Source organism: Ixodes scapularis, unplaced genomic scaffold, assembly GCF_016920785.2.
Source record: "Ixodes scapularis isolate PalLabHiFi unplaced genomic scaffold, ASM1692078v2 PGA_scaffold12__126_contigs__length_90152505, whole genome shotgun sequence".
In the NCBI taxonomy this organism is placed as follows: Eukaryota; Metazoa; Arthropoda; class Arachnida; order Ixodida; family Ixodidae; genus Ixodes; species Ixodes scapularis.
This window is the reverse complement of record NW_024609838.1, coordinates 14,964,879-14,978,865: the sequence shown is the minus strand read 5'-3', so window position 1 is coordinate 14,978,865 and position 13,987 is coordinate 14,964,879. Positions and strand designations below refer to the sequence as shown.

General features: G+C 43.1%; 1 protein-coding gene across 1 annotated transcript in view; it reads right to left on the bottom strand.

Moving 5' to 3' along the window:
- LOC8034986 (sushi, von Willebrand factor type A, EGF and pentraxin domain-containing protein 1) overlaps positions 1-13,987 on the bottom strand; it is a 50,502-nt gene that overhangs the window by 14,577 nt on the left and 21,938 nt on the right. The window contains exons 9-20 of the mRNA XM_042289437.1: positions 11,950-12,192; positions 9,838-10,029; positions 8,507-8,634; positions 8,274-8,433; positions 7,177-7,383; positions 6,413-6,592; positions 5,970-6,131; positions 5,325-5,486; positions 4,528-4,668; positions 3,444-3,671; positions 2,268-2,469; positions 21-178 (exon numbers count right to left, since the gene is read on the bottom strand). Coding sequence (XP_042145371.1) covers positions 21-178; positions 2,268-2,469; positions 3,444-3,671; positions 4,528-4,668; positions 5,325-5,486; positions 5,970-6,131; positions 6,413-6,592; positions 7,177-7,383; positions 8,274-8,433; positions 8,507-8,634; positions 9,838-10,029; positions 11,950-12,192 — 2,163 coding nt within the window. The remainder of the gene's footprint in view (positions 1-20; positions 179-2,267; positions 2,470-3,443; positions 3,672-4,527; positions 4,669-5,324; positions 5,487-5,969; positions 6,132-6,412; positions 6,593-7,176; positions 7,384-8,273; positions 8,434-8,506; positions 8,635-9,837; positions 10,030-11,949; positions 12,193-13,987) is intronic.

Sequence of the window (13,987 nt, the reverse complement as noted above, 5' to 3'; positions counted from 1 at the left end):
ATAGTGCCTTGAGGACTTACCTGTTTCGCAAAGACGACCCGTAAAACCCGGTAGACAGACACAGCGAAAACTGCCCGGCAAATTAGTGCAAGTCGATCCGTTGCCGCAGGACAGGGACGCGCACTCGTCAATGTCTTCTTCGCACAACTTGCCTCGGTACCCAGGTTGGCAAAGACACCTAGCGTGGGAGGCGAAGTCAACTTGTCACTCCACTTGGTACAACATTCATCTATTGCCACCAGTGCAACCCAATCAAAACAGCTTCACTGGTAAAAGATGACAAGTATAGTGCTGAACATTAAACTATCAAAGTGTTTTCATGCGTAGATATAACAATTTACATATATAGAACATGGTTGGTCTAATGGATCATTCTAACTGGGATTTTGTTTTTCATATTGCAAAATACTATTCGCGACTCCAACTAACTATAGGTGGCGCCACTCATTTTCCAAGATGGCGAGTTTAGTGAGGGTCAGAGATGCGTGCCGCTGTTGAGCCTGTCTAGTGTGCTGGATTCACTGAGCGACACAAATTATTTCTGGCAATACGTGGAAGCTAGGGTGTTATGAGCGAAGGTCACCTCTTTATCTTGAAAACAAAAATGGTGTTTAGCGTAATACTTACTCCAGGAGGCACGTTTTAATTCTGGAGCGAAACCGAAACTAACCACTATTTTGGATTCAATTTCTCGATATAGGTCTTAACTTCGGCTTCTTTCATAACTCAAGATGTGTGTCACGTCGTAATTATTTAGTTAGACAAGTTGTTCGCGGAAACTTTATTTTGTGACATCCATGTTCGATCCAGGCTGATATTTGTGGTTGTTGTAGTTGTTGAAAAAATCAGTGTTGATATTTGTGCGTTCTCGCTGCCTTTTCTCGCTCAAATACTTATCATGGGAAATAATGAACTGCGGGCCTTTTAAGGGGTTTTGGGGTGTTTAGATGATCAATTGGCTTAACATTATTCCCAGCACAAGAATAAGAGAATAATTCCAATTTTCACAATATGTCCACAAAACGTATAAATTGATAAACGCTGTTCTCACTGCAACAACCCAGACGGAATCCGAGTCAGACAGCTGAAGTGTGCATGTGTTTTTATAGCAATGCGTGACGCATAGGACTTTATATTACATACAGTGTTTGACTGTTTGTCTATCTTGATAACGATGCCAGAGTTTTTCATATGCTAAAAAGAACAAAAATATACCTTTCTGGAAAGACTATTATGCTTAAATTACGTAATTTCGTGATATTGGTGTTAATTGGGGCATGCATTGCCGCGATTTGTATCAATAATAATAATATTAAGAGTCAGATATTTTAATACCTAATTTTTTAAGCTCTAATGTAATTTGTTGCTTATGATCTAATTTCAAACGTGCGAACAAATATGACAATCAAAAGTGTGGTAATTATCATCACTGGTGCGAATTGCAGCATTTTTAATTACCAAGTAATAAAATAAAAATTGTCTAAAATCAATTAAAGCATTCTAGCTAATGTGAGAAATCCATGTAAAAATACACTAATTGTGGGTAAAGTATATTTTGCTATCAAAGTCGCGACTGTTGACAATCGGCAAAACATCGAAAATCGCCCAAATGTACCAAATGTAAAAAAAAAGAATAAAAATATTTAAAAAAACAAAAAAACTTTTGTTTTAATTATTAATCTTTTTGTAACATTTAGTTAGTTTCATTTTTACGCTCCGTCGTTTTGCCAATCTCGGCCTTTCCAGTTGGAAGGAACGCCTACCTGCTTGCACGTCTGCTCACTGCAGCACTTTTCGTTGGCGTTGGAAGCCGGTGAAACAGTCGTGAGTTTTAGTATTGCGTATACTAGCGAGCGCAAGCTGTGTGTTTGCGTTAGCTTTGCGTGTTCCACACTGCGCTTGCGCGAAGCCTGAAATTGCGGTCTTGGATGGCACATGGCGATGAGGCGCACGCACAACGTGGGGCACGCAACTCTCACGCAAACACACACCGCTTGCGTTTGCTTCTATGCGCAATACTAAAACTCTCCAGTAAGGTACAATCCCATACCGGCTGCAGCACTACGTTGGGACAGTGAAGAGCGTTGTTTGCATTCGGAAATGACATTTGGCGAGCCACGATCGCGAGCGGTTCCGCCGTGCCCGCTGAGCAGGAGAATCGGGGGACCCTCACTAGAGCGCTTCCCGTTTGCGCCGCGGGAGGGCGAGCGTCGAGCTGGAGACGCGAATAGTTTGTCGTGCGCACGGATACAAGATCTGGCACATACCGGAACTGCGATCCATGGCTCACGCAGAGTGCACCGTTCAAGCAGGGCATCTGCTGGCACATGTTCACTTCGGTCTCGCACCAGCGGCCCTCAAAAGACGGCGGACATGTACAATTGAGGCTTCCTGGCAAGTCTGTACACGTGCCTCCATTCATGCACGGAGTGCTGAGACACTCATCAAGGTCCACCTCACATTGCGTTCCTGAAAAGCAGTGATGAACCAGATCAAGAAAAATCTTTTGAGTCTGGAAAGCGTGAGACTCGGGCGAGAACCGTGGTTGCTATAGTACTCCGTTTCAAGAGCTATAGGAGTCGAGGAAATGACGTGTAGTTTCAGGAAGTGTTTCTTGCAGCCATACGGGTAGAACATATTCTGCCTTTGAGAGAATATGTTATAAGAGTGTTTTATTCTGAAACATTTCATGGGGACCAAAACAGCTCACTGAACAGACACTTGAGTAGACAGTCATGTTGGTTAAGCTAGCCAACCCAAATGAAACACATCTCCTCGCAACGTCCAAAGAATGTCCTAGAGAGATTTGAATCATCCCCAGGGCATTGGTAAAGCGTGACCAGAGACACCAGAGAGACGTTTGAGATGTTTATGGTGGTCCACTGTTTATAGTGGTCCACTTTCTTTTGCTTTGCGCATTGCTGCTTGCTCTTTTACATAGTTTTCTAAAAACATTTCACATACTTCATACGTCGCAGATTAGGCACCTATAAATGCCTACTTCTCTCGTTTAACCGTGCTAGAGGTAGACACGAAAAGCTGGGAGCACCAATGAAAATCTGCGACTGTAGTTTGATCAGCAAAGCAAACAGTCATATGCAGAATGGCATTTTATGATGAACGGAGCGGACGGTCACTGTCACATCTTATTGATCCTCTCCCACGTCTTTCTTGCAACCACATGAAGAATGCACAGACCGAGGCAACAAAGCATGGTATGGGATGACTCATCACATGTTGACACACGACGGATGCAAATGTGTGTAGCTGGTCGACGGCGCAAGTCCTGGGCAAGTGGCCAACTTCAGTGGCTTGTGCTATGCGACGGCATACTTTGCTTCCAACGGTCAAGAAATCTGAGTTAGTTTCTGTTAGAATCCAATTGAGCATTCGAAACAACCTATTAACAAGCTCGTGGAACCGAACGGCGCAAGTGCACATACCCTCGAAGCCGTCTTTGCAGCTGCACTTGAAGCTGCCGAATGTGTTGTAGCACGTGCCGTTGTGGTGGCACGGCGCCAGGTCGCACTCGTTTATGTCCTCCTGGCAGTCCTTCCCCCTGGTTCCGTTGGGACAGGCGCAGCTGTAGCCTCCCAGAAAGCTCGTGCAGTCGGCCCCAAAAAGGCAGGGGCGATGGCGGCAGTGGTCGACCCTGTGCCTGCAGAAGGGGCCTGGACGAACGAGAGAGAGACAGAGAGAGATTTGGGAGTAAGCCGAGATAGAGTTAAAAGAAGCACGCTCAAAGCTGGAAGAGGACTTAAAAGGCTCAACTTCATACTGGAATTTTGTAGTACAGTACCATAATCTATACTAATACTAACGACTGTTAGTATTAGTAGTATGTAGATACTAACTTAATATGTAAAAACATAATACACAAAACATGTTTGAACGTCGGCAGTTCTATGGTCTTAATTAAACGCGTCATGATAAAGCTTCTTAGTAGCTACTTACGTATATATAAATTTCATTCATTGTTCGTATGTGACATTAATTTTACATATATCGTCATATGGACCAGGCAGCTTTTGTTTGTGCCTTACATGCCCCTATATGGCATTCCCTTGAGCAGAACCTTAACAGAAATGACACAAGAGATGCTGAATGCACAGATCAAGAATACGCACGAAATACAGTCGAATCTCATTAATTCATACTCGAGGGGGACCAATAATTTGTTTGAATTACCCGGAGTTTTCTCCCATAGAGACGCATAGCATGGGACCTGCATGTTAGTTTGAATTATCTGCAAGTTTGATTTAACGAGATTCGACTGTAGTACCTTACTGTACTCTAAAATACAGTGGAAGTGTCCACTTTGTTCAAGAGCACACTATACTAACATTTCCGAAACTTGGAAATTATGAAAATTATATGTTAAGCACCCGATTTGACCGAACAAGCGCCCATGTCTACGTTCAACCAATTTTCATTTAAAGTGGGACGAGTGCTTCTCTGGTATTTTATGGCAAGTCTCGAATTAAAGTACTTTTCTTTGCATCTCAGTTGCGCTGATAAGTGTGATACCTGTGTAATCTGGAGGGCAGATGCAGATAAAACCGGAAGCTAGGAGTTGGCATCTTCCACCATTGAAACAGGGCTCAGAGAAGCAAGGGCTGATTTCCAGAGTTTCACTCAAGGCCTCGCTGACATTTGCACTGGTGTCAGCTGAAAGAAAGAAAACACTGAAGCTTCCTCTTCAGATATACTCTACAAGGTGATTAAGTTCAATGAGCTATTGATTTAATATACTGTGTATTTATATTGCCCAAAAGAAAGGTACTTGTGCCTTGTGCGTTCTGTCAGGGCGACTGGTGGTCGCACCATGTTTCAACTTTTTTATAATAAATGCCTCGATGGCGGCTAGATTAGATTTTTAGTTATGCGACAAAAAGTTTGGCAGGGCACTTGGCCACATCAAAATACCATAATGTTCTGTATTTTTAATTTATGATGTTGCAACTTCTAAGACATTTTCGAGAGAAAATTGCTGTAAAATGGTGGGCAGGTAAAAAAATATTTTTGGCAAATTTTCTACAAGTTAAGAATGGCTTAAGTTAAGAAAGTGACCGTAATGTGATTGACGTTGACATGTTTCTAGTATATGACTGCAAACCAGTGAAGATTGGTACTAGTATCTAATAATTAGGGTTTTTAGTATATTTCTTACGTGATTACAATGAAACTGAGGTCTTTGACAGTGTTTCTAGTTCGGTTACACTGCAACAGGAGGCGGTAATGGTGCTTCTAGTTACTCTAGAAGTTCTGAAGTTTGTGCTTACCACACGCAGATCCTAGTTTTGTATCATGCCTAAAAGACTCACCGCTGCAGTTAAGAACACTCAGAGGAACGGATGGAGAGATCTCGTGCTGTAGTGGACACCTGTGGCAGGCCTTTTGACCCATTTTGAGTTGGTAGAACCCCCTCGGGCACTTGTGACAGGGCACCACTCCAGATTTAGACACAAAACCAGGCGGACACAGCGCTGGAAGGTTTGACAAAATGAACAGAATTTTTCTAGCTATGATACTTTAAGTTTATACTAAGCATGTGGAAATATCCAAAAAATTTTGAATATCGGTGTATTCAACTGAGTCCTCCAGATCAGATGGTAGCATTGGAGAGTTTTCAATATACTTTTCATGAGGTATTTTTCACTATTGTAGAAGTTTGTTAGTGATGAAATTAGGCTGTGGCACCACAGTTTGATTTCTAGATTCCCAGAAAATACAGAAGTGCTCTCTTACTTTTTGTGAAGTTCACTGAATTATTTTGAAAACAACAAACATATCTAGAAGTATATCAGTACTTATGGGAATGGAGTGTCATTGAGGCTGTTGATGTTTTACTCATACTGAAGCCTTCCTTGATGTGTTTGTTTTTTTTAGATTTAGTGATAGAATTAATGTTGCACACGATTTAAATGTTCAACAGTTGCAAAGTTAGTACTTAAAAATGCCAACATCACCTCTGCAATCGCTTTCGTTCACTGAACCCCGTCTCCTTGCTCTGGTGTTGTTGGGACAGGCGATACAACCTGTCGTGCCGTAGCCCGGCTGGAAGTACGCCTTGCGGCAGGTCTCGCAAGGCTCCAACCCCGTCACCGAGTGTGATCCGGGTGGGCAAAGAGCTGTAACGATTTGAAACTCGCTACACATCCCTTCCCAATGTAACAGAGCATCACACACACATATATATGATTAATGTGTCACTGCTGTCACAAGCAAGCTTGCGATGTGCCCTCAAAATTCCAAACTAAGGTTATAGAAAATTTTTCTCTTAAAATTGCACTCTTCATCTGAGAATTAATCCTGTCTTCTCCTAGTTAATATGAAGCAATTACCTTTGCACTCGGAAACATTCTACTTCTAAATATGCGTGCTACAAGCAGAGCAAATATGAAGCAATTACCTTTGCACTCGGAAACATTCTTGGATTGTACAGTCACAGTTGATCTGTGATCGGGGCATGCGACGCATGCTTCACTGCCTTGTTCGGATTGATAAGTGCCCCGTGGACAGGGAAGGCATTTCGGGTCTTCATTTTTTGATGTTTTGGAAATGTTGTAGAATGTTCCCCTTGGACACTTGACTGCAGGAAGGGTAATGGTCGCTTTCAAACATATCACATATAGACTCTAGTAACTATGCAAATATAATCAGTTTATTAAAATTTTAATACATTAAAATATTTTGTTTTTGAGCAATTTAAATATTTTTAAATTTTACAACATATAAAAATATTTTATAAAAAAAAACATACAAAAAAAAAATTTCGAAATTTAACTGATGTCAAAATTTAAAGATTTTAAAGTATGTCAGAATTCTTTAATAGATGCGCGTAAATAGATGCAGCACTGTTTACAACTTCAAGATCCGTCTTCTTGTTTTAGAAATGTAGGAATAGTGGATTTTGGGGTCGAATCAAACACAAATAAAATACTCGTGACATACTAATAAATCTCAACCTAATATAGAATCCAGGAACACTGAAAGAATAAGTCACAGATAAGATGAGAGATGACATACACTCTCTTTTAACTAGCAACAGTGTAACGGTACGCTCATCAGTCTACATTCAATAGAATTTGTATCAAGTAAAATCTTCTAAAAAAATGTACTCCATTCCGCATCATGTTTAAAATAGTTTTGAAAGATGCTGCATTTGTCACTTACTGCATTCTGTCCCTGTTGGTACGCTTCCAACCTTGCAGGAAAGCTTGTAGACTTCTTCGAAGACCTCGAGCGACTTTGCAGTGACGTTTTCTTGTTGTACCATTAGATCGAGTTCCTTTTTGACAATGGCATCTCGGAGCTTGGCAAAGAAATTCTTCATGGAAAGCAGGAGCTCGTTCTCTTGCACTGGTCTCACACTAGTGGAACCTAGCCTTCCACGGACCAGAGAATTGGATGTTATGCAGTTGGAGCAGCATTTCACGAGCATACTAAAACTGTCGAACGTCCACTTGCACATCACTTCTATGTTCCTATAGACCCTTTTCATGTTTGAAAACACAAGCCATCTCTGTCATGTCAATGTAGAAATTCCGGGTAGGACAATGTTTCACAGAAACAAAAAAGTTGTTGATTTGATTCGGTCCTCATGCTGCACTTTTTAATGTATAAGAGGGGATCGGTTATCTTACGGGAGTATTTAAAATCTAAAACAAATTTTTCGCTAACTGGTTCTTTAGCTGACAACCTGAAGAAATGGTCATTAAATATTTCACGAACGTAGCAAGAAGCGGTGCTGTGGCGAAGGTTGTTTGTCCCATCATTTGACTGTAAGTTCGCGGGGATGCGAAATGCACCGGTGCCTCCCGTCAGTGCTTCTAAAAAAAGGGGTCTAGTCACTGACAGTGTAAGACGGGCATCTCATTATTGCTCGGCAGCCAATGAGGTTGCGGCATTCATCGACGAGAATACCAAAGAACGAATCGCGAAGCAGGAACATAATGAATTACACCCTGCGTAGCTGTCGGGGGCTACGGTCAAAATCATGGAATCTAACTTCGCCCCAATTCAATATGTTTTCGTGTTTTCGCTCATCTCGCGGAGGTTTCCGGAACAGACTTTGTATTTCGCAAAAGTCCACTCGCAGAGCTCGGTAAAAGCCGGTTCAGAAACTGCGACGACAAGATGGAAAGTATACAGCCTAAACGGAAAATAATGGGTCGCTCGGAAGCTACGTCTTCGAGAATGCGTAGGTGAACTAGACTTTTTTGCAACTACCGAAGTATGTGCTCGTCGTGACTCAATCTCCACACACACACCTGTAATGTCAAAGGAGACCTCGATGTCGTCCGCTCCCTTTGAGCGTCGCTTTCGGTGCAGCTCGGAGCTTTTGGCGTCGTTCGGCTCGGCCTGCGCCGTCGGACACTCGATGTGCAAGTCACCGACAGAACAGTCCACTCCGTCGGGACACCTAGCTGCCTGGGAAAGGTTGGGTGGGCGGAAACGTTTAGACGAGCAAGTTTATGGAAACGTCAAATCGCTGGAGGATCACCTGCATCGAGAGCCGCCGCAGCAGGTGCTCCCGGAGCTCTTTCTGCGTGAGCCGGTCGCCGCAGGAAATCCCAAGCGCCGAGTAGAAAAGCCGGGCCTTCACGGTAGCCGACGACGGAGGGGCAGACTCTGGTCAGGGTTAAAAAATATGGATGTTGATGGCATTCGCGACTGTTTTCGGCGACCACGACGACGGCAATCGCAGCCCCAGCATATGTTTTACTCATACTTACAATTTTCGAATATCCGAATACCTCTTATGACGATGATAATGAAGATGACTGTGCGACTTTTCCCCTTGAAACGAACGAGCCCGAAAAAAGACGAGAGAAGGCACCGGCGCCAACTGTCGGGTAGCCGTGGGACCCTTGGCAATCCCGTATATTTTCTGTTTTTTTCACGCATCGTCCTTTCTTTCTTGGCTCGAAAAACCTTTGTCAATGAAGAACGACCATTTCTCGTAAATGTATGTACATTTGATCTTGCAAGTAGCGCAAAACCAACGCCAGGCGGCGTTGCGCAAAACCATGGCTATAATGAAATCCAGTTCCAGGATCACCGTATAGGTGGCGTCGGCATGCTCTCACACTTTAAGAGGTTTTAAGGCGCGGGGTCCTAAGCGGTTGAAAGTGTGTGAACAGGCCTTTACAGTAGTGTATTCCATTCTGCCAAAACATTCTGCCTTTTGGCAGTACTTTTCAAGTACTTTTCAGGCAGTATTTTCATTGATTTACTTTATTTTGGGCCAGTTGAATAGTTACGTGTTTCCATATGTGTCTACCACTTAGGTACTCGCAAATAGCAACCAAGTTACGTTCCAGTCACTTTTAAAATATCTTGCGACGTATAGGGGCGCCGCAATTTATGACCGACGGTTCCGTTCCCAAAGTAAAAAATATATTGGCAGAGTTAGGTCTTTATTTCAGCAGCGTGCTTACGGTAGTTGCAACATGTAGCACCGGTGAGGAGGCAAAGCCAATGTGAATTTTTGTATTTATGAAGATAATTTTAGGGAACTAATTAAACGAGGTTACTTGAAAGAGTAACATTTCACACTTACTGAAATTTCATACTATTTTAAAACGTATATCTTCCGGCAGTCTCTGAACTCGCTACAGTAACTTAAAACTACTTTTAATTAGTACTTTCACAGTGCTGCCAACTACTGTGGAATGGCCACTTGGCTCTGGCTCCTCCCTACCCTCCATACCAACACCACTTATTCTGCCGAGCTTGTGCTCAATCATTCGGGCTACTTCCGGCCGACTACTCAATCACGTGAGACTCTAAAGTGACCACTTTGTGCTGCACGGAGTGTGGCTTTTAACTCACCAGAGCAATCCGGAAACGAATGGATGCTGTGCGGTCTCCAGCTGCCATCAAAGGCACACGAGAATTCCGAGGGAACATGGGGCTGTAGGCCGTAACCCTGCAGGCACGTGATGCGACAGGCAATTCCCGAACTCGTTTTACGACAGTCCACGTCTCCGTTTGCAGGTGCAACGGGTATGATGCATCTGTGGTCTGAAAACGGTCGGGTGGACAGAGTGGCATCATTAGCGTACTTCCATAGTCTAAAGTTAATGATTCCATAGTTGTTTATAGCTCTGTCCCAGCTGCAGTAGAGGACACTTTTGAGAAGAACAAATTGCATAGTTCCTAAGTTTAGTTCCATAGTTTCTGTTCTGACTACACTATGAGGCATTGGGGGAGAAACAAATTACACTTTTATTGCTGCGTAAATTGTCTACATACGAGTTGCAGAAAGCTCAGACTGGAGAGAATTTCGGGTTGCGAAGTTACTTAAATAAAAAGTTACGAGCACTTTTTTTTAATATTTACTTCGAAGAAGCGGTAAATACCACACGGCATGCTGCAAACAAAAAACTGGAGGTTTTTTGCCGTTGTCTCGCAACGCTGATTTGGCACTTTTTTTTTTAATCGTGAGAGAAACTTTACAAACTGGCCACTGTATGTTGGGGCTAACTATGGTGTGACCTATACATTCTACGGTGCTCACAATTTCATTTATACCTTCGGAGCGTGAAGCATGCAGTAACAAAACTAATTCTGAAATTACTGTCTCGTTAAAATTAGAGCAAAGACAAGGAAGGAAGAAGGTAGTGACAGGATAAAGCACTAAATTACAGCTGGCATTTATTACTAAGTAAGAGAAAGACGAAGTAGTACTGACTGCTAAAGGAGGAAGGCACACAAATAAAAAGACACGAAAAATGTTCAGTAAAAGGGTGGGGGGAGAGAGAAATACCGATAAAAAAAGAAGAAGGAGAAGAAGGTATCTAAGCTCGATCACTGGGTTACACATTCGAGTCGGCCACACCCACACCATCCGAAATGACAGCGACATCCAAGACACTGGGACAACTGCGGTTCATGTTCGGAATGGCAAACACTTTTCCCGGTGACTATGCCGCAGTTTATTACTTTCTGTTATCGGGTTCGCAACCAACATGCCGCTCGACTCAGGTCTCAGGGACATGGATCGAGGTAGTGCCGTTCTTTCTCCAATAGGACCACTGATGGAGCACTGATGCATACGCCTCCTTTTTTTCATAATCGTGCACCTCATAGATTTCCCTACTTCTTTTTTCCTTGGAACGCTTTAAGACTTTAGTGCAGTTGAACAATGGGGTGCATTGGCAGTCCCAAAAGTGCAACGCTAGATGTCCCGCAGGTGAAGCCTCCAGCACGAGGTCATACTTTCTCAATCTGGCATTGATGCCATGACCCTACTGCCCCATGTAGGCCTTTCCATATGAAAATGGTATTTTATAGACCATTCCACTGAAGCAGCTGTCCACATACTTGTGCTGATGCATTCAACATTCTCTTCTTTTTTGTTGTTTCTTTTCGGGTGCCAATAGTGCTACCTGCACATCGTACTTTAAGACTACCGTAGAATACCACGCATCCGCCCATTCTACATTAACCGCCCATATCCAAATTTCTAAGATATGAAAAAATATGCACAGTACATTTATATGTAAAATTGATGACCGGACAAGCGCCCATCCCCCATTTTTCCGCGATTATCTCTCAATTTTGAGTGGGTGCTTGCCCGGTATTTTATGGTACTCTCTTGAGATTATGCATGTAGGGCACGATGGCAGGACGCCGTCTCTTTTTCTTCTGTTCTATGTAACGTGAGCAGCCGTTCAGCAAAAGTCAAATAGGATTGAATCGTGAAAACCTGAACACTTTAGTCATTGTGTGTCGTGCGTCTTCCTCCTCTAACAGTCAGTACCTCTTCTCTGTCTTTGTTTCACTTACTAATAAATGCCAGTTGTAAGTTAGCGCTCTATCCTGTCTCTACGTTCTTTCTCCCTGCCTTTGCGCTACTTTTAACTAGGTGTATAGCCAACAAGCCCACCAGATAATTTTGTTCTTGCAGTCTTTGTTGCTCGCAATAAAACCTCGCCTCACCTCTCACGACAACTCTCAGGATGCAGCTGGCATTGTTTCCAGAGGCATCGCTGGCCACGTATGTGACGAGTGTTTCACCGACAGGAAAGGTGGTCCCCTGCTTGTGGGACTGCCACACAACTGGGTCGATTCCAGAGTTGTCCGAGAAAATTGGTTCGTCCCAGGTCACGACCGCCAAAGGGCTTCCATTGGAAAAGGCGTCCGGAGGCGAAGTGCAGCTGTCGACCATTGGTGGCTCCCTGTCTGCAAGACCGTGCCATTTGCAAGATGAAAGAAGATTAAGATATGAAAAAAAAAAGAAAATGATTAGGTGATGAGTTTGGCTACTTCAATGTGGCAATTGAAGATGTCGACATGATTTTCTGCGTTGTCTAGCAAAATGCTTCGGCAGCCAGAGTAGCAACGGAATGTAGGAACCAAGAACAACGAAAGCTTTTGTCAAACTCCTCGTATCTGAACATACCGTAACATGACGAGCATCCGCCCATTCCACATTAAAGGGATACTACAACGAAATTTCGGCGCTCATTTTTTGGTCTATATGTGTTCAAAGGAACAGCATCATATCGAACATACCAATATCTTGTTAAAAAAGTCACGAAAAGGAATTTTAAAACAAATTAAACGATTAGCAAAGAGCACCTGGTGGATGTCGCTAACGCCTCGCTTGTAATGCCCGTCTAGCAACATTGACAGCTAGTGACGGAGGTTGTCTCGCCTCCGGCCACGACGAGAGAAGAGAGGCAGGAGGAACTCCCCTCTTCTTGAGAATGCCGTTTGTGTGTCGCAGAAGTCGCTATTGTCCCCCCACAAGATTATAGAGGATTAACCCGTCACTCAATATTCGTACAAAAGCAGCCGCTTCGGTGGCTGGAACGACTAGGCCATCCTCTCGACGTCAGCCTCGCCATAGCTTTGCTCGTCTTGAGACGAACTACGTCACGATTGCGTTGGATGTCACGTGGTCTCCGCTGGGCCTTCTCCGAGCGCTTGCCAGAGTGAGCCGTTTGTAACGAAAAATACAGCTACCAGGCTCAAAATACAAACGTGCGATTGTCATTTACGGATATTGTGGATCATATTCAACCTATTTTTGAACACGACGGGAATATTTCAAATTTCGTTGAAGTATCCCTTTAAGCGCCCACTCCTCATTTTTGTAACATTCGTAACATACACAAAACACATATCTTTACATATCAAAGACCTAAGAAGCTCCCATCCCCCAGATATACAGTCAAACCCGTTTAAAACGAACAGCAGAAAACGCTACGATCAGTTCGATATAGCAAGTAGTTAGATATAGCAAAAACCATTTACAACGAACTTCCATGATGCATTCGTTGTAAGGCGAGAACTTCTCTTCCTTTCTCATCTCTTTGCTTCCGCCTTGTAACAACGCGCTAAATATTTTTCTTTTTTTCTTGCATGCATACAGTTTTTGTTTTTTTGGCTAATCTCCCTTTCTGAATCAGCTTCACTCCGTGGGCAACCGCTTTAGGATGAAAAGTTTTTGTTTCTGTGCGTTCGTGCACAGTGTTTGTTTAGCTTTCTGCCCTTCTGAATAGCTTCTCTTCGCTCAATTTTGTCCGTGGCTTGAGCTTTTAGAATTTTCTTTCTTTCCTACTTTTTTTTGGGGGGGAAGGGACAGGCTAGACGACGATTGTTTGGGCGTTCTTGGAAGCCTTCTCGGGGGAAAACGTTTGATATAGCCAATGTGTTATTCGTTATGGAAAGTACTTTTTACGTGCATTTTTACTCATGTTTCCCTGAGTTCGATACTGAGAATAATTCGCTGCACATGGGTTCGTCCTAAACGGGTTTCGCTGTATGTTGATTATCTCCAAATTTTGAGCAGTTGCTTGCTCGGAATTATATGATAAATGTAAATCTAAGCCTGCAGCTTCTATGAACCATTAAATAATTCCGGATTGAGCCACTACAGTTTTTGCGCATTTAGAAAAGAAACTCCAGGGATGACTTGCTAGAAACTGTGTCTTAGCTAAGACTGTGTGAAAGAAAGACTGCCAATACTGGG